The 22,173-nt window shown below is 31.1% G+C and overlaps 1 protein-coding gene across 1 annotated transcript in view; it reads left to right on the forward strand.

Moving 5' to 3' along the window:
• The window catches only part of LOC143227681 (cAMP and cAMP-inhibited cGMP 3',5'-cyclic phosphodiesterase 10A-like), an 89,823-nt gene that overhangs the window by 60,228 nt on the left and 7,422 nt on the right, over positions 1-22,173 (forward strand). The window contains exons 15-19 of the mRNA XM_076459024.1: positions 3,079-3,129; positions 8,780-8,901; positions 9,469-9,580; positions 12,665-12,745; positions 17,476-17,564. Coding sequence (XP_076315139.1) covers positions 3,079-3,129; positions 8,780-8,901; positions 9,469-9,580; positions 12,665-12,745; positions 17,476-17,564 — 455 coding nt within the window. The remainder of the gene's footprint in view (positions 1-3,078; positions 3,130-8,779; positions 8,902-9,468; positions 9,581-12,664; positions 12,746-17,475; positions 17,565-22,173) is intronic.

The raw sequence follows: 22,173 nt of genomic DNA on the forward strand, positions 1-22,173 counted from the left end.
ACTTGGTCACAGGTTAAGGCTATGCTCTCACAGCTGTTGTTTTAGTAGGATCTATGGAGAGTCTTTTCCTACTCACAATATGACTGAGATATTCTGCTTCCATACATGTCTGCACATTTTCATGGTTTCATTTTCAATCCTGCCATTTTATTTGCTGGAACACTTTTTTTAGGTTTTCTACCATAAACTCAAGCAAGTTGATCACAAAGACCAAATGGCATGACATAAAATCATACAAGCTGTCTTTCATGCTAAAAGTCTTAGATCTGCTTTTCTCAATCATTTTGACTTGCCAGTATCTCAATGCTAGATCTAAATTGCTGAACCAGGAAGAATATTTCATAGTATCCAAACAGTCAGCTGTTCATAGAAAGTCAGATATCAGTACAGAACATGAATATACTTTGCTTAACATGTCAATGATTATTTCAGCTGTCACCTGAATAATAACTGATTACCCATAGTTACAGAACACCAGGACTGTTTCCCTTAATGGAGATACAAAGTGGCCCAAAAGTAGGTATACAATGCATTTCTTGAATCTGTTGAATTGTTTTGAGTTGCAGAATCTATTAAATTGTTTTTAGTGATGAGAAGATAATGAAATGTGTGCCCGAACATGATTGAAAATCAGAAAATGCTGAAAGTGACAGGATGGAGTGGACTGAAACGTTTGAGGTTTCAACTCCAAGCAGGCTGTCAAAACTGTATTTTTTTCTTAAAATAGTGTGTAAAAGCAAGGTAGAAATAAGAATATATAGGATGCAGGTGGAGCAAATGAACTCTTTTCCTAAAGGTTTGGTCAGTGTGACTGAGTTCGTAACCACAAATTAACCATCACATTTTCCACACTAATTTATAACAGTATACATCTGTTTATACTTTATTGTTTTATCACCCTTTGGATGGTGTCTAACTAATAATTCAGCAAATGTGCAGCTCATGGTACCACATTATATTGTGTAATATACATGCTGCTCATACATATATTTCAGGACATTTTTTAAAATTATTTTACCTATTATAACCTAATAAGTGTCTGAATTTTACATTCTAGCTACTTTATAATAATAAAGAATGAATACACATGAAAAGAAAGAAATATATTACTTAGTTTCCAAAATTTTGCAAGCCATCCCACTTCTTCTTTTCCTTCTTCACACACTGAATATAAGAAGTTTATTGTGACCCAACATTCTACAGACAAAGTATATTCTTTTTCCTTTCCTTGGAAAACAACTGGATAGAGGAATAATCAGCGTTGGTTGTAGAATGAAAACCTTAGACTGCAGCACCAGGATATGTGGATGGTTGGTTAACCCTTGCCGTGGCTGGAACTTGGAGGTATCTGGGCTGAATAATATTTCTGACATTTAACCATAGTAGCTGCAGCTTATTCCCATCTCTGTGGCAAATGGCTCAAATTTCTCACTTTGTACCTTGTCACAAGAGAAACTGTCATTGCAGTTTTTGTTGGCAACCCCTTCTCTGCATCTTGAATGCAGCCTGATTTACCACCAGCTTATATTTTTGGCATAATTCAGCAATGAATGTCTCTTCAAGTGTTTGATAGAGTCTGGGGCTGGACTATTCAGACTCAAAATCAAGCATTGGACAACTTGTTATGTGGATCAGCCATTCCAGGAAGCATAAACTGCTTTACTCCACTCATGGGTTTTCATGGCAGTAACCAAAGGTTCTCCTCTGTGAACTCTAAGCTAATATCTAGCAGAGATGTCATCAATGTAACAGATAGAAAGTAGTAGGCATTCTGAGGGACCCTCTACTATGGACAAGTTGGTGGTTTTCTGGTCCATGACAGTACAATGAGAAGCATACTGAGGATGCCATTCATTGGCTCTGTTTAACCCTTGTCTTCTCACTTGGTACATGGTTGCTCTGGAAGGATACCTCTCAAAAGATGCTCAGGACTGCCCCATAGTTCACCATCCTGACTGATTCTGTTGATGGAGTTCACCCACCAGTGGCATTTGTAGTCTTTTTTGACTATTCCTGAATGCTTTTGACCAGACCTTGGGTTGAGTTACTCTGGCTGGTAAAGGCTTGAGAGTTATATTCAGGCTCTCTCATTTAGTCTGACTCACCAGCATCACAACACTATGACAACTTTCAGTCATTACTGCTTCCCCTGCATTAAGCTTAGTCTTCAAGGGGAGAACTTGATTAATTTTTCTGGGTGCACTAGATGTTGGTAGTTCCTCTTTCTGAGCTATTAGTTGGAACTTGAAAGAAGACATAGATGAAACTAACAAAAGCCCTACATTCAGGAGAATATACCTTCTAGACTTAACAACTCTATGTAAAAAACATCTTTTTCATGGAAAATGATATTTACTTAAAAAGAAGCTTTTTTAAAAATAACAATAAGTGTTGGAGCAAAGAAACAAAATGTTCGGTTTCCTGTACCGTTATTTTGATAATAATAAATAAATGTTCGGTTTCTTTTACTAATATATTTGTAATAGTAAATAAAGAATAGAAATGAAAAACAAGAGCACAGAAATAAATTTTTGAGTTTCCTATAACATTGCTCAAAATTTTATTACATTTCAATAATAATTTTTAGCTGCTATTTTTAATTTAATTAACTTGAGGAAAAGCTGAAGTATCTTCATTATATGAAGTAAAAATTAAATTCAGGTGCACATCTAATAAAGATACCTTTATTAAGTAACCCTTGTAACTTTAGAACAGGCTAGAATTGGTGATTATTCAGCAGTTGAAAAAAACCTTGAAGGCTTGTTTTTAAATTCTTATTACTTCTGAAGTACCTTAAATTAGTATTTCAAAACTCTCACTATCAGTATCTAAAAATCAACTGAAATAGTGAAAAAAAACAAACATTAAAGCACATTTTTCATTTGTCTGTTTGATTTGATATAGAAGGTTATCTTTTTTATTTTCTTTAATTTATTTGGATAAAAAATAAAACCTGAAGATTTATTTTTGAAAATTAATAGTAACAACACTGATCTAGTAAATAATGTGTACATATTATGTTATTGATCAATAAAGGAAATACTGATAATTAATTTCGCATTATTTTCTTCTATGCAGCGAGATGGCCATGACGTTTTTAGTAGTCATTCCAATGAGGAATACACAAAGGTAATTGTGTAAAATGCTGTAGTTAGTTTTACTTTGGCTCTAAGAAGCAGTCAAATGAATCAGGTAGCTCATAAATTAATAAAAAAGGCATAATTATTTTTTTTTACATACAGATAGAACAAAATTGACTTGTGAAAATTTAATTGAAGATGTTCAAATGTGAGATAGTCTGTAAGAGTTTTTTCTCATAATGGAAAAACGTTAAAAATTCCTTTAATATATGTTACACAGTTTTATAATAACTATATTCAAAAGTTATAGACCTTATAATGTGTTTTATGGTTTTTTTTCTTTTTTTACTATCCAATGTATTGTTTGTATTATGTTTTTAATCTTTCAACAGAAAACATTAGTATCAAATCTTAGTTCAAGTTTTTACACTTATTTTACTGTGTAAAGTATTTACATCTGACCTGGTTTGTAAGATTAGTAATTTTTCAAAATAGTAAACATTGTTAATTTCTTTAATATGTTGCAGAGTTTTCTAGTATTTGCAAATTGCTGGATCTGTAATGAGTTATATGTTATGTTATTTTTACAGTTGCTATATCTTTGTGTAGTTTATATTTTTTTATTATTTTCACAGAAAATTATACTACCAAATTTTAGACCAATGCCGTAATATGTGTTTTATCTATTGAGTAATAATATTTAATGTCATCTGTAAACAGTTATAGTAGAATTTGTTTTGTATTGTAATTTGCAATAAAAATTGTATTGTCCATAACAGCTGCTTTGTTTAATTTATCACATGTTTATTTTCAGAATAAACATTTTCACTTGGTTTTTAAAGTTATAAAAAAAAATAAAACAGTTAAAAAGCATGAAAAAGATGCTATAAAACACAAGTAAAAACTAAATTTCGAGTTTAATTCGTAATAACTTAAAAATGATGATTTAACTTTCTATCCTGAAAGACCATTTTTAACACTTTTATATTTAATTTGTTACCTTGTTGAAAACACTTTAGGCAAAGAATTATTACTAAAACCAAATTTTTATTTTATATTGTATTTCACTGTTTATTTCTAGTTCCACTATAGTTTGTAATATGTAATTAATTCATGTTTTTATCAATTTATGAACTTAGTATCTAATCATATATAAGTTGCTTCAATTTAAAACTCGATCAAAACACAGAATTATGCTATCATATTTATGAACTTTCTTCATATTACTTATTCTGAAAATTAAAATGCATTTGACACTTATTTCCAGAAAATGGTTTGTAATATAGTTATATATTATAAATAGGAGACTATTAATAATAGATCTGTTTCCACTGAGATTATACATAAAACCCATAATACCATGCTATCTTGATAAATTCAGCAGCTGTTACAGGAATCTCTTGGAGTCAAGAAAGAAATTAATGGACTTTCAAAGGGAGTTGTTTACATATCAAGTTTTGTTAGTTTATGTGTGTGTAAAATTTCACCTTGTTTACTCATACCTATATTTACCCTTATCTCAATTTTACCTCTTTAAGTCTATTCATTATGCAATATTTGAAATATTTTCAGTCATAGACACCTGAGAACTACTAGCTTCACCATGTTTCAGCTATCATGTTTTGGTATTACATTGGTTCATAACAATAATGTAATGCCTATATAGTTCATTGTCACTGCTACTGCAATTTCTTTAACCACTTATGGTATTCAGGACGTGAATGTTCAGTGAACAGAATTACAACACAAGATAGAGAGATAAATCATCAACGTTTTCATACTGATGACGTAGATGGTATTGTTATTTGTATGGTTGCAGCCTTGTTATCTAATGCTCAGTCATATCTTTCATATTTTGAAATTCATTAGCCATTTCAGTGACATATTATGGTTAAACAAATGCTACAGGTGTAAGCACTTCTTACTGTGTCATTTAGGAGCAGTTAACACATAACTTTCATATGTAATTACTATTCATACCATCCTGTACATATGATGAAGCTTCACCTGTATCAAACTCCATTGCTTCTGTATCCAGGAAGAATGAACAATCTTGATAACAAAACCCTAATACCAGTATTTTTACTAAGGTGACTTCAAGGACTAGAATGCATCTTCACATGCCCACACAAATCACATGTCAACCTTGGTTAGTGTATATAGCACTACAGTTGTATTGTGGAAAGGGACTACAAACCATTAAATATAAAACACAATACCTAGAAAATTGCAGGTTTCTAATTTATTAGAAAATAGATACCAGACTTAGACCACTACAATGTTTACAGGATCAGTGCATGCTCAGTCTCTGTTGACTTATGTGGCCAAAAAAATTAATTTACATTTCTATGAGTGCACAGTTTCAATTTCAAGTTTTCAATTTTGATACTCAGATAGTTGCATATTTCTTCTCTGATATAATAAGGTGGCAGTTAACCTAGCCACTCATCAAAAATGTTTTGTTTCTGCCTCTGATACCATATTGATGGTCATTCCAGTTTTAATCTGGATGTCTTTTGTTACAGATTATACTGTTGCAATACATGGTGCTGAGACAGATCCTCATTCCATCAAGTGCATGCAGTTTTAACAGCCATAAAACTGTATAAACTGTATATTTCTTGCATCATTGCTTTCACATCAGTAGTGCACTAGAATTTCCACAATACACTTTGGGTTACTGCTTGTACATTAGAATGTGTTTGTTCATCTTTTTTTATGGTTATGGTTATGGAACTGTTTCCACAGTTTCCTGTCACTAGATGAATTTACTGCAGAACTACAGTTTTGCTGTTTCCCAAGCAAATGTGACTGACAACTTTTGCAAAAGATCCATCCATAAGATACCAGTGCCTGAACCCAGATCAGAGAGAAATAACTTCATTCATTATTTTTCAAAATGAATTTGGCAGTACTTGTCCAAATTAGTGGCTTTCCATGGAATGCCTGATACATGATATAGTCAAGTAAGGTTCTGGCTTCTCAAATATCTACTAAACACTCATTGTTCTACCCATGTAACCTTTTGGGTACAAAACACAGGTGAAGCCTATTCCACAGTTTTCTGAATCTTCCACCATAATGTTGCATGTCAGCTTATTACTACACTTAGCCAAGTTAGAATTCAGATCTAACTCAGTTCTTTTAATTTAAATTAGCTTGAATAGCTACAGCCACAGATTATATTGTTCCCTCTTGCATTTTATCACAGTGTTAATTGGAATGACACTCAAACCTGATTGCCTTTTCTGACAACAGGATATGGGAATTCATGACACCAATAACCAGTGAAATTGCATATGTAGCAGATGCTGCATCACTCATGCTCTTGGTGCCTTCAGAGATCCAACAGTGATTTGACTGGACTAGTTGTGCCATCTGATTATAGATTACCTAATTAATGACTGTTCCAACTAACATTTACAAATGAGTAGACCCCCAACTTCTATAAGTGTTTGTGTTACCTCTTGAGAGAGGTCTGCCCAGTACCAAGAGTTATATACAGACAGGAGTTCAAACTAGTGCAAATCTCCATTGTTGTATGTGACTTTTATGGAAACAAAAGCTGTAGTATGTGTGTACAGCTATTTAGTATTCATTTTACAGTGATGTTATTAGATACATATAGAAAATACACATTTTTTAAAATCTCATGAGTATACCTTACTAAAGAAAGGCTTATAATTGTAAACTTCTGAAGAATGATACTGGCCAATTAAATGTGGATTTTTTTTTCTCCACTGGTTGCAGTTATGAGTCATGAATGGCTTGTTTAAACATTCTGTATGCACTGAAAGTATCGTATAGAGGAAAAGCATACCTGTTTTTTAGGTATAATTTACCCACTTATCAAGTGATTATTTGAACCAAATAATGTATTGAGTCTACCATAGATAGTCCAGAGCTTTAACTTAAATGTTATTAAAAAACTCAGAAATATAATGTAGCGCTGCTGTAGTTTTAACAGTAATGGTGCTCTATTCCATCAGATTTGTTCCAGTGTTTAGTGGTACAAGTTAGTGGGAGATAAAATTATGAGTAAGCCAATGTGTACAGTACCCCACCTTATTTTCAAGCTATGAAGTTTCAATATTTTCACATACAAGTTTTTTTTAAAAAACTATAAAAATCTTATAAGTTTTCAGCAATGTAAAATTCTTCTTTCCAGTACTGATCTCAGTTAAGTAATGTATTTATTTTTAAATAAAAAATATTGCTAGTTACTTCTTTTCTTAGATTGTCATATATTAATTCATTTCTTGTCCCCTGAGGGCTCAGCAGAATTTGAAGATTTCAAACTAATAAAATTCAGTGTCTGTTCTTTGAGGTAGACACAGCACAGTTTTGCATCTAAAGAGAGATAAATCATATTCTTAGTATGAAATGTTCTTGTTTTTTTGATATATTACTATGGTACAAGCTATTTTGTAATAGTTTTCTTCATGTTTCAGTGAAATTTTTGAATAAGTAATTAGCATTGACAGTGGTATTTTAAATCTAAAATATATATAAGTTTTCAGTTTCCTCTCAAAAAGTGTGAATTTGTTAATACATGTGGTAAATTAAACAAAACCTTTTTCAATTAATAAAAGTATTTGTATTAAACTGAGTTCTTTGAATAGTTATAACAATATGTTAACATAGTTCTCAGTACTGAATAGTAAATAGCAGTTATTTTAGTAGCTTTGTAAAGTTCTAATGTATGTGTATAACCAATATATAATGTTAGTTTAATGTAATTCTTATAACTTCAGTTAACTGCTTTTTCCATTGATCTGTATAAGTGAAGTATGCTTAAACTTTATTGGAAAAATTCTAACAGTGGTAACAGTTCTGGATTTCTTTACCATATCGAAACATGAACTTCATGAATAAAAAATAATGTAGTGGCTTATTCTTTGATTCAGTATTTACGCTGCAGCAGGCTAGTTTTGATGAATTCAGAGCTCATAAATTATGTTTGGAAGTGTAAAGAAAATAAACAAAGTAGGCCTCAGATGTGGTGGAATACAAGCAGTTTGAGTGGTTTTAATGTATAGTCCTTTACTAAAACCAAACCAAGCAGCAAAAGCTGTTAAATACCATTTACAAGTAGATAATAACGTAATGTGTCTTGTGGAATGGTCTTCACTTCATATGTTTTTCATACAATTTAGACTTTACATGGATGAAAACATAAAGTTTTCTAAGGCTTCAAATATGTTGATGATGAACTTATAATAAAAATTAATATCAATTAATTTGAAATGCAAAAGGTTGTGATTATATAACGTGTAATTATTCCTTATCCATTGTGTTACTGTTGTATATGAATATGCAGTAAGAAATGTAAATGTTTATGAATATTAGTGTGGAATAATAATTAGTTATTTAACATTTTGGAGTCAAAACACTGTTCTTTGTCTGGTCATTTGAAGGGGATAAAAATTTGGAAATGTTTTCAGTCATGATTATCAAGTGACTAACAAACATTGAAATTCATTAAGTGGTTGTAACAGCAGGATATCTGTCATATTAAAGAAAAATATTTTTGTTTTCATTAAGCTTGTACAGAACTACCATACACTACAAAAATATGAAAAATTGATACAAACATTGTTTTTCTTACTTAAATGTGTTGAAATTGTAATCCAAAAAGAATGTTTAAAAGCTTTGTTGTCTATATTGTTTACAACAGCATGATTTTGTTTTTTTTAAAGATCCTTCGTATTATCAAGAGAGCTATATTAGGAACTGATTTTGCATTTTCTGTGAGTAACAATGATAAACTAAAGCAACTGTTGGATGCTGGAACATTTGATTTGACAATTCAGGACTGTAGGTAAGTCTTGATAAAGATTATCCTAAGAGTTCTTCCTGGTTTAAATAGTTTGTCTATAGCTTCTACCTGTTTTTTGAAATAAACATACTTTTTCCTCACATGTGAAACTTACCTATATAAACAACATTTTCTTGAATTGAATCCATAGACACAGAGGTTATTTAGATTTCCAGCAAGAATCATCACTATATCTTCTGTTTCATGTATGCTAAAACTCTTTATTGGCTAAAAACAACAAAAAACACAGTTTTGAAATTCATGTTTGTTTCTTGAAACCTTAATGATGTATTTGAAAGCATAAAAATTCATAAATATACAATTGTCTAGCTGCTAACCTTACAATTCTTCTTGAACAAATTGTGGAACTAATGTCTTACCATGATAGTATTGGTTTGATTGATTAAAAACACTAGAAATAGAATAAATGTCCTTAATAAATTTTACATATGAAATTTTTGTTCATTCTTTGAAAATTTTCTTTGTGTTACTTATAACCACAGGTTTCAGTGGTTATTATCAAAACTTTATCTGTTTAAGTAATTCTTACACATACATGGTAATATGTAGAAATGCTCTGATACCAGTGATGATGACCTGCTGTGATTTGGCTTCAAACTGTAAAGTCTGGGAGGATTATCAAAAGATCTTACCCTCAATTCTTGAAGAATTCTATACCCAGGTACGTGATTGAAGAATAAAACTCCATTTAAATCTATATATATCTTATACAGGGCATGGCCACTAACTGTTTTGGCTGAATGGACTACACATGGTGTAATCCAGTGTAAACCAAGATACTTCCCTTGGTACATACATTTAAGGGAAAATGGTTGCATACACATGAAAAAAAAAAACGTGAGAATTTGTGGCACATTTAACTGGTACTTGGAAATTTATATGCAAAAACGGCTCGTTTGGGTTGAGAAAATATTTTACATAGAAGGGCGAACAACGTTTCAACCTTCTTCGGTCATCGTCAGGTAAAATATTTTCTCAACCCAAACGAGCCATTTTTGCATATAAATTTCTCAACAAGTGGGTTTCTCGGCATCACTGATGGTACTTGGAAAGTAATGATGCCAAAAAGAATATTAATAGTTTTTGAAGTACTGACTAAGTAAACAGTATATGTTGCATAAAACAGTAAAGAACTAGCTGTTTCAATTGGATAACAAAATATCACATAATAAACAATTAATACATAAGTAATAGCTAAACTATCAGCTGTAAAACACATTATAATTTCATATATGCATAAAGAACATTATACTTTAATGCTGACCATTTTTAAGCATTCTCCATTGTCATATTCAATTCCTTTAAGCTTGTCATGATATGAAAGACTATTTAGTTTACCTATTATTAAATTTGTTTATTTTGTGAATGAATATTTTATGACTGCTCAGTTGTTTTATTATTATTATTATGAGTTAAAATCAGATGACTACTGGAAGTTATTTGTAACTCATCAATTTTAACAATACAATGAGCAGTCAATTTAATAATAAATATATAAATAGAAAGACATGAGTGAGAAACATCAGATAAACAAGAGTAGAATATTTTATTTTGTCAAAAAGAGTTCTAAAGTCTAAATTCTAAATTAGCCTTAATGGGCTTTGACAAATAGACAAACGATTCCCAGAAATATAAAAGAAGAAGGGGGAGCAGACAAGTTTTTATAAGTATAGGACACAAACATGGTAAGTTAATGACAAAGTAAGTGAACTGTTATTTGGATAATTTAGCAACAACAATAGAGAAGATAGTTGGCTTGTAAACTGAAATTCTGAAGTAATTGAATAGACCTAAGTGGACTTTTGACAAGAGGAAGAGAACTATATATATATTTTTTGTTTATAATATGCCTGTAATCTTCACAGTGTTAAGAATTTGTAGTACATACGTTTAACTTATTCTGTATATATATATTATTTTGAAAACAAGTGAAGTGCATGCTGTTCAGTTATCATTGAATTTATCACCAGCAAGTCACAAACACCTACTGTTGAAAAATCCTAAGCTCAACAGCAACACAGTATACATTTATACTATTTAAAAGTATAAGTAAAAACCTTTTTATTCTGAACAATATTTTTAATTTTATTTTTTTGCTTGTTGTATGGCCTAGTTGCTTTGCACCAACAAAAGCTGAACAACTAACCAACAGACAATTGAAGAAAATAATTTAATTTTAATATCTAGCAAAACTTGGTGGCAAACTTGCATAAAACAAATCAACGAAATACCAAAAATAGTTTACATTGCATATTTACATTTCAAAAGAGGACTGTATTAAACAGCAGTGATAATGATATATAGTAAAAGGTTATATTTTACTTATATACTCATTCATAAATGAAGTCTATATCATTCTGTCTTTTTGGACAAATTTTTCACACTGACAGATAAATGTCATTATTTTAAGCCCTGCAGATTGTGGAATCTCTCCTGTTTTGAGAGTAAAACCAGTGCAGAAAGCTCTGTAAAACCTGTCTAATCGTGACTGAATGTTTTATCTATTTTAGTACAGAAAAAAGTTCCAATAATGTTATTATGGTAGAATTTTTACTTCAGGTAAAAAGAATAAAATAAGTTCTCAATTTTCATTGAGCCAATTTTGAGACCAAGAGACATGATTTATTATTTGGTGAATTGTAGTAATGAGTTAAAAACTAATGAAGAGAAAATTCGTAGAAATTGTTTAAAATTTATTACTTTAAAATCAAGATAGGTATTTTCTTGAAAAGAACAAACCTAAATGGCATATTAAAGGCATAAATGAGAAAATCAGGCATAAATACTGTTAGTTTAACCCTATCACCATGAGTCAAAGGCCAGGTTATTACCTTTGTTGACTTGAATTCAGAATGTTACTGAAACACTTATGAATTTATGTCAATAAGTTTGGTATCAAATTGTATGTTATAATTCAAGTTCTAATAGTATGTATTAGTTAATTTTTAACTTAAAATTAAATATTAAAAGACCAAACCTAAATATTGATTTATGTCTTACATGGTATGTTGAATGAAGTGTTGGTTCAACTTAAATGTTTGTGATATCCAAATACAAAGTTTACAGTTTCATACGATTTAGAAACTCAAATTAATGATATTAACAAGTTAGAATATAAAATAAGAACCTCATATCTTTTCTCTTTGTTAAGATATGGCTTTTGTACTGGATCAGTCTCAAAGGTTCCACTAACCACTTTCAGTTTTGGAAACAGTCCCTTATATATACTTATTTCAGTATATGACATGTGAATAACCAATTGAAAGCCCAGAATGTCTTTCTAGTAACTTTCTCAGCCATTTTAAAGTTCTAGAAATCTTCCTCGTTCTTTCAAACCAAGAGTTCAAGTTGATATGTTGTGTCTTTAGTTTGCTCGAAATTGCATATTTTTAGACAAAGTGTTGCTTAGTTACTGAGCCTGATAAATTATAGTAGAATTCCATGTTATCGCTAAATAGTTATTTATATTTTTTTTGTTTATTTCAAATGTATGTATAAAACCTAAAAAAATTATTTTGTTTCACATCCTCTTCTTATGAAATTTGAAACGGCTTAGCAACCTGTGGCAAGCAGCAAACATGTACATAGGTTTTTGTAACTAGAACGAGAAGATATTATTGTTTGCTATACTGTTATTATTTGCTGTTCTATACTTTAAGAAGAGTTTAGGAACTGTATTTGCAAATAGTAATGAATCTCATAAAGCCTTAAAACATTGATTGGATGTCATATTGCTTATTGGTAGGGAGATAAAGAAAAACAGATAGGATTTAAACCTCTTCCAGTGATGGATCGTGATCGCATTGACAAAATGCCAGAAGATCAGGTAAAAATAACTCATTTTAATTTTCATTGTATACATACTATGTTTTTAATGTTACTTGAGTATGATGTAAAATAAATGTTTTTGTTTGTTAAAGATTATTAGAAAAATACATTACAATGAAAGGGGATAGATAAGTATTTAACTTTATTACATCTTTTATTTCTTGAAGCAACCTAATGAGAAGGGTTAAATAAAAACTTCACTGATGTTGCAACAAAACATTAAAATAATTATAGGTGAAAAAATTCTGTTTTTGCATGCCATGTACTCAGGATTGAACTCAGTATTTGTTGCATAGCAAAAGATTATCAGGTGAACTAATGAGTTAACCCACTAATAATCTTATAACCTTATGTATGTGACAAGGTCAACATGTGGATGTCTTATCCTTTCAGAGAGTTATGTTCAAAATTTATTAAAACAACTTTGTTGTCAGAGTATGCTATTATTTGTGGTATCAACATGCACACAGAATAACTTGAACCCGTATGCATCTGCCTGTGAAATTTATATGCCACAAGGCTTGAGCTAACTCCCACATAAAAATTGTGTTAATGTGAACTGCACGAGTGCATGATGACATCATTCTCTATCAATAGGAGAAGGATGTATCCTACTTGCTCAGTACCTTACCTAAGGACTTACACTCAGAATAACTTTCTTTCCTAAGCATTGTCTTGAACATATGTTTTTTTACACATTGTCAGTTTTTGAGACTTGCAATACTTGAAAAAACTGAATTTTGTTCAAATTTTACTGATTTCGTTTTTTTCTAAAGTAAACAAGAAAAATATTTTTTTTGCTTACCTACAAATTCTCAAGTGATAGTAATTTTTACTTTGTTCTATGATGGTGATGATTTTACGTGGGATCTATATCTACTGTGGTTACTGGAAGTTAATCTGAGGAGGATATATTAAACATTGTTCAACATGTTGTTGGTTTCCTCATCTACACTGGGTCTCCTCCCTTTCATTTGACTGACATTCCTATTCTTCAGTTTGAATGTGAAGAGGATAATAAGTTTTGACCAGCTTTTTTCCCTATTAGGGTTTGCTCTTGGTATTGCTTTATCTAGAGGTATGTTGTTTTATTTTCTTTCTCTTGTGACTTTCGACTACTACTGTTTTTTTACAATAAGAAATTTGTTCTCAAAGTACTTTGTCTTCCCCCTTCACATGATGTTATGGCTTATACAGACTTATTTTTTGAAAAACTACATACTAATACGTCTGGTCATCCTATCTTACTTGCTTTCATTCTGATTCTTAATTTCATTTTCTTGATCCCCAGTCTTTGGAACCTTTTTTATCTGCTTTGAAGTGGAGGGACATATTCCTTAATTTCTACTTCACGTTTTAGTACTCAGCTTTGATACTTTTCTTGTTTTTTCCAACACTTTTCTACATTACCTTTTGTTTATTATTCTACCTTCCCTTATTTTTGAGGTACTTCATGTTCCAGAATGGTTTTCTGGAAAGTTCATTTCCTCATTTTTATCACTTTAGCTTGTACTAAATCTTCTGTTTTATTCTTTATTATCTGCTTCTTCTTTTTAGGACTTGTTGATTTGGAATGATGCTCTCCTCATTGATGTTCACCTGCTTAATTCTTATCTTTGTGATTGCTAACCAGAGGATTTTGGAGGTGTCCTGTCTCCCTGGAGACCCACCCCGTGGTGTCCAAGCATCAGTTCTTGTCATCTTCCTAAAAATTTCATTTTTCTCTACCTCACCCTTTTGTTCCTTTTCCAAGGACTGCTCAGTATACATTTTCCCTTTCCATTTCAGTTTCCCAATCTTTTTCCTGTTCTTGCACTTTTTGACATCAAGGTTGTGGATAGTCAATGATGAAACAAACCATCTATTTCATTTTAGAAACCTTGGGTCTTCATTTTCAGCTGACAGATGGGTTGTTCTTGTTCTTATCCATTGCCTGTATCTACACTTCTTTTCCACCTCTTTACCCATTTCCTTTCCTCTTGTCACCAACATTTTCTCTTCTCATTTATATGCTCTGCACAAGATTCTTTTGCATTTAGGAACTTTGGCTTGTGAGACTCCCTTCTCTTCTTAAGGACCTATCTTTGGTAGTTTGATGTCTGTTAGGTTGGGGTGCATCTTTGAAAAGTGACTTGAGTTTGTTTGTGTGGTCTTCTTAGGTGCACTCATTCTATATCAATATATTCAAACTTCACACTGTTAATGAAGAATGTTCTCATTTCATATCTCTTCTCATGAATCAGTTGGTCGTAATTCACTTTGAAAATTCTGTGGTCATCTCTCATATAAATCTTCAGAGAGGTAGTTGTTTCAGGACTCTTTGCATTGGACCTGCAGTTTGGACTCATTCTAATCAAGTATTTCTCTTGGCTTTTCATTTGCCAGAAACTCTGAACCTAGTAGCAGATTGCTTTTCTTGACCAGACCAGATTCTACCCACATTGTGGTTTCTCCACCTTCAAATGTTTTGTTGGGTTTTCTCTCAGTTGGGCATATCCTTCATCAATGCATTTGCCACCCCTCTCTTCATGAAAGTTACACTCTTCTAGTTCCTAATTTCTCATTCTTTGGTCTTGGAAGTCAGTGCTCTCAGCTAGGACTGGTCTCATCTTTTACTGCTATCCTCCTCTTTTTCTCCTCCCTCATGTCCTCACCATGGTATGCAATGCCCTTTATTGTATCTTCTTGGTGTGTCCTCTTTGGCTAGCACAAATCAGGTTTCCTCTGCTTCATCATCTGGTATCCAGGCCTCCTCTTCTTCTGCCTTGCTTACCATTTTCTCTAACCAGACACACTTCTTTTTAACCCAGATGTTTTGTCCTTTCATCTTCGCATGTGGATTTTGTCTAGTCCATTACCCTAAAACTGGACATGCGACCTATTTCTTTCCCCATTCGTATTGTAATTCAACTTTTTTTATCTGTCAGTGGAAGTTACAGTTTTTCCACATTGGGCCACCTGCCACTATTTGTTCTGAACTGTCCTACTGTAGCATCCCTTTTGGCCTTTTTCACATGGTCTTTTGACCATGGAATGTTATTTTCTGTCATAGCTGTTTATCAAGCTGCTTTGCCAACTGTGTTTTGGATTTCCTGTTATCACCAACTGTTTTTTCCTCTATCCTTTCCGCTTTCTCCAATCCTTTCTTTTTCTTTGACCCTTTCATCTAACTCCCATGTCTTACTAGGATCTTAATGTGGTTTTACATGCTCTCACAGATGTCTTGTTTGAGTCATTGGCTTTTGCCCTTTATATTATCATTTTCTGAAGATATACATCTTTATCCTTCTCATCTATGATTGCCATTGTTTGAATGTACAGGTCATCAGTGCTTCTCACACTGTTTCACCATAATTATTTACTCTTCTACCAGACTGGGCTTTTATTTGCAAGGCTTTGACTGTTCAGGAAAGTGATTGCTCTTTATCTCTTATTTATCCCTTTTTTTATTTTTTATTTGTCCAGGGACTTATTGCATTCTACCCTTGCTGGATTGGTCTTCCAACTCCTCCCTGTGTTACGTTCTTCCATTGATATTGATACCCACAGGCTTTTTCTCATTTTGATGTATCAAATTTGTCACCTGTTTCATACTCTTGCATCTCATTTTTACTGACCCTTGAAAAAGATCATTCAGGCTGGTTTGTAGATGATATAGATGTGGTAAACTATTGTATGTGTCCAATAAAAGACTTTTTCCAGCAGGTGTTTGATAGGGATCCAGGCACTTCTCTGAATATCCTCTGTGTGAAATCTTCTCCTATCTTCAAGTGGACCATGTGAGACCCTTGGCAATTTTCTGTTCTTAGCCACTTGTAGAATTCCTCACATTGTACACACCACCAATGGGAAACAGGACAGTGGTGAATTTAGGTGCATCATGGATAGCTCCTCAAACAGCTAATGTGCCTTCTTCCTGCAGCAAGATTGGTTGATTGACCACACCTCAGTATATCTAGTTCACTGTGTGAAAGACACACACAGTACAATCTGATTGCACCCTAACCATTCTACACTTCTTGACTCACCAACAACTTATATTTGGGTGTTCAGTTGAATTTTAGGTGGAAATTAGCTGAAGGTTAGTGGAATGAAAATTTCTTAATAATTTTTGGACACTTTATTCTAATTTTTATGTACTTTTGTGTTCTTTTGTGCATATGCGAAAACTAGATTAACTAGTTTTTGTATAATCAACACAGTGAGAAAAAGGAGGATTACTGAACCTATGACATCCAAGCACAAAACAGGCACAAGTGTTAAATTGCTAGTATATGCATATATTTTAACAAAGGAACTGAAATGAAGAAATAAGAAACTTCTCATGTAAAATATCATAAGATCATTTGATTTGGAAGCTACTGAAACTAGAGGTGAGCGAGTGACTGTGACCTGATCATTTTATTATCCTAAACTTTAATTTTGTGATAGTTAAAACAACTGTAAAATTAAAAGAAAGCAGATGCAAAAAAGTTAAAAGGTGGGGCTATTTATTACAGTAAAAAGGCATTACTGGCATATGTAAGATTTTTCAACTTTGTATTTCACTACACATTGATTATTATGTTAGAGTTATGTAAAGCTTGAATTTAGTGTTACTGAAAATAAATTTGATATTCATTTATTCATTTATGAACAACTGCATTTCCAATGTAGGCAAATAGTGCATTTGGGATATGTTTATAGACATGTCTTTTGTGGTAAGTGTGAAATGTCTTATTATTTCAGATTTTTTTCCTAGAAGGAATGTGCCTTCCTCTTTATGAGACTTTGGTTAAGTGTCTACCTAAGACTGAAGTTTTACGAAATGGTATAAGGTAAGTCCATATAATGAACCAGCAACTTCCAAAAAGCACCTGTTTTACAATTTAAAATAAATATGTATGCTAATTCAGAATGATTTTAATAAAGTTTTTTATGCAACTGGTTTACAAATAAATTTGCATTTGGAATGAGTATGTATCCCTTTTTTGATATTATACTCTTGGTACAGTTATTTGTACTTTTCTGATTTAAAATTTTATTATTTACACTCAAAGTAAGTTTAAATTTTAGGAACTAATAATAACTTTGTATTTTAAGTAATAAAAGTAAGTTTTTTTTTAATTTTCTGGATATTTGAGCTGAGTGTGAACACCAAAAGGCTTATAGTGAAATTGTTTAATGTAATGGTTTGAAGTACGTGTAATCAGTAGTTTAAGGTAAGTGATTATAATTAATTCATATGTCATTTTATGTTGCTATTTGCTTGCTAATTAGTTTAAGAAGACTATGTCCTGGTTTAAAAAGAATACTGTTTAGTTGTGTAAAGTTATTAAACATACTCAAAGGTTTGAAACTAGTTTTTTTTTTTCATGATATTAATCATTATACCACATAAAATTGTTTGATGTAAGTACACACATTGTAAATGAATGAATAATTGAGTTATACTCAGTGGTTTATTATAACATGTAGTTTGTGACATTTTTTTTTTCTTATAGTGTTGTGCTTAGTGGTATAAAATTAGAAAATTGTATTCATTACTTTAAAGTATCTTTCAGGGACATTAATTATTATACTATTTTTATATTGTAATAATTTGAATAGATGTGGTTGGTGAGGAATTGAACTTGTTAAGTACAATTTATTATTACCATTATGAAAAAGTCCTGTAGTATTTCCATAGAAAATTGGAATATTTATTTATAATTTTAATTTTTTTCCTACAAATAATTTACTATTATTCTATAATGTATTTACTGCACTTTTATAGCTAAATTACTTAAATATACAGTTTTATAGGAAACTGTAATATCAGTGTGCTTGCTTAGTACAATTACTGTAATTTTATAGAAGCATCACTGCAGTGTTACTACTATTTTTTTATATTAAACTTATTGTAGTATTATTGTTTTCATAGAAAACTTAATTCAGCTTTTATAGTAAAATTTCTTTGGTGTTACTGTTGCATTGTAAAATTACTCTAATATGTTTGTCCTTTTACTGCAATGAAGTTATAATTTTATAGTATATTTACTGCACTGTCTTGTAAAATTTATTAGTATACTGTTCAAATGTAATTTTCTTGCAATATTAGTCTATTTTCATAGTAAAATGATTACATATATATATGCATTATTATATACTTTCATAATAAATTAAAAATTGACTAACTTGAACACTAATGGTGACAGAAGACACTTATTAACACTCATAATGAATAATTTATTATATTTTAATGAAATACAATAGATATTAAATTGTTGAATCAGATTTTTTTAGTATATTAATGTCTTGTCTTGTTTAGTTTTGAAATTATTACTTGACAAACATCTCTCTTTTTGTCATGAGGGGCTGTAAAGAAAATAAACAAGAAGTTAAATCATGTGGCTTATAATTTAAATTTTAATGTTATATAAGTTTCAGTGCTTTAATTTAAAAAAAATATTTAAATAAATTCCCAGAATAGGTGTCATGTGATTCTTCTCTGCTCCAAAATGTTAATTTTAGAATTCCTATCCACACCAGATTTATCCTTTTAGAGTCTAAGGACTCACACAGTCATAAATTTGATATCCCTGAGCTAAAATGAAAACTTTCCCTCCTATCACATGCTGTCTTTAACAAATGTGAATAACTCTTTCTGCATCTGTTATTGGATTATGTATTGACAATAAAATAGAAAATATTTCAATTTACTACCTTATAATTTTAGCTTGATCGTTCTTACAATCGTTTTTGAGTTTTTCTACATTAATTTCTTTAGTTGCTATCAACATGATCATCTCAACTAGATGAAGAAAATATTTTAGCATACATATAGAAATATATATAGTTTAATTAGAAAACCTGTTAAAGTATGATAGTTTTGGACAGTATTCTATATTGTGTGTTCTAAGTTTCATATTTAAAATACTAGAAAATTAAAGTGTTAACATCTCTACAAGAAATGGGGTTAACTTTCCTCGATACTTCCATAGTAAAACAGTGCAGGACCGAAATGTAAATGTTAACTTTCGTTTTGTTTTTTTCATGTATTTTTTATTTACTGCTATCAAATTAACAAAATATAAATATTAAAAACTTATTAAGTTAGATAAGAAGAATTTTAAAAACAAAATAAAAAACACTTCATAGTATGTTTTTGTCTGAGCATCTTGTAACTCAATGATATGTTTATGGTAGACTTCCCCACTGTGATAATTTGCTTTGGCACTAATCTGAGTAGGAGGATTAGAGTAAATTAATCTGTGAGACCTTTGGCATGTTCAAACACATTATAATGAAGGGTTTGATCTCCTGAGTCTAAAACTGTAATTAGATCTCAAATTGGTCAAGAGATGATAGAATTATGAAATATAATTTTGTACTTCAAAAAAAACAAACTTGGAGCCATTCTATGAGCTGCTGTAGTGCAGCAATAAATAGTAATTTAGATTTCTTTCATGTTTAGTTATGGTAGTTACAAAGTTTGTAAAACGGATCTAGCCTGTATACAGTACTAGGGATGAAAAGAAAACAGATAAATATAAAAGTTTACTTAAGAACAACTTATGACATCTTAGGAGGTTACTATGCAAATGAAACCTGAAAACTATACAATGAAATAAACATTATTTTAAAACTTAACTTACCAACCACTTTGCACTCAGCCTAGTCTGACAACAAATCTTTAGTACAAATATTAATTTTAAAAAATCTTTTTTTTTCTGTTTAATGTTTACTAGATATTTACCAAATCTTCTGAAGACATACTATGCACATTTTCACACGGCACCTTTTGTACAGTGGGTTGTGGGGGTCTTTCATGATTCCTGGACCATTTTTTCTTCTTGACATACTTTCACCTGTGGTCCTTGTTTGTGGCAGAAGAGTTTTTGACAGTTTTTTCTTTCCAACCTAACTTTGCCTCATCTTATACCTATATTGTGTTTTTAGCCTTTTTCATGATTTTCTGACCGTGTTTCTCAGGTATGTTTTTTACATATTCAGTTACATTTACCACTACTATGGGGCATACATGCCTCATTCCATTTATTTTATTATTTCCTATGACCAAATGTGCTTTATTGCTTTTGTTTAGCTCCTAAACCCTTGAGTATTTTCTTCAGATTTGGAGGTCATATCCTCTGTTTTTTGTTCATTTTACATGTGATTAGGTTTCCCTGCCTTTGTCTTACACACACTTCCCTTTTCCATTATTTTTCTTCTTTCCATGTTATTCCATCATTTCCCCTATATAGTTTTTGAAAGATGCTCATTTACTTATTTTTTTCTCAGTGGTATGTGTTATATGTTGTAATTTATCTCCTGCAAGCTTCTAATTTATGTTATGTGTTATAATCTAAAACAGTCCAAAATTAAGTTAAAATGTAATTTAAATTCAGAAGTTAATTAAACGTTGAGGTGTATCAAATTTAGGATATTAGTCAACAAGGAATGAAGACAGCTGGAACACTTCTGATACCATAGACCAGATAACAAATACTCAATGTCACCCAGTTTTGAACTGTAGTCGATCTAACAACTACAGTCAGATGCATTCTAGCCTCTCTACACTATCCTATTATTGATTGGACTGACATCTTTTCCACTCAGTTTCTTGGCATGTTATCTTTATAACTGGCAAAGAGTATACCTGATACAGATGGATATGGTCTCCCACAAGTGTGTACTCTGTATATTAGGATACTTTACTCCATGGACATTCTTTGAGTTAAGATACTTTACTCCATGGACATTCTTTGAGTTAAGATACTTTACTCCATGGACATTCTTTGAGTTAAGATACTTTACTCCATGGACATTCTTTGAGTTAAGATACTTTACTCCATGGACATTCTTTGAGTTAAGATACTTTACTCCATGGACATTCTTTGAGTTAAGATACTTTACTCCATGGACATTCTTTGAGTTAAGATACTTTACTCCATGGACATTCTTTGAGTTAAGATACTTTACTCCATGGACATTCTTTGAGTTAAGATACTTTACTCCATGGACATTCTTTGAGTGATTTCAGAAGAACCTCATCATTGACAGCATCATCTTCAAGGGTCAGGAAGAATTTTATGACCTTCTGAACCTTTTTTGAACACAACACTGTACTTGTGTTTTTTCTTTTCCTTTTTTTAGCAACCATTTCTCAAATCTTCTTTTCATTTAAATGAGAAAACTTTTGAGAAAGAAACAAATCACAAAAATAGACATAAATATTTACTTTTATTGTAAACATGATAGATAACCTTTTAAAAATTGGAAAATGACAAAAATAAGTTTTGTGTTTATTAAAAGAAATACTTTTCCATAAACAGAACTATTTTAAGTTCAGATTAAATGTAAGTGAAATATAAAAATATACAACTTTCTTCAATCATTTTTCATGAAGAATAAATAATTGTTTGCAGAGAAAGAACAAATACTGTACTCTACTTTAGATTAAAG

The sequence above is a fragment of the Tachypleus tridentatus genome, chromosome 1 (genome assembly GCF_004210375.1).
Source record: "Tachypleus tridentatus isolate NWPU-2018 chromosome 1, ASM421037v1, whole genome shotgun sequence".
Classification (NCBI taxonomy): Eukaryota; Metazoa; Arthropoda; class Merostomata; order Xiphosura; family Limulidae; genus Tachypleus; species Tachypleus tridentatus.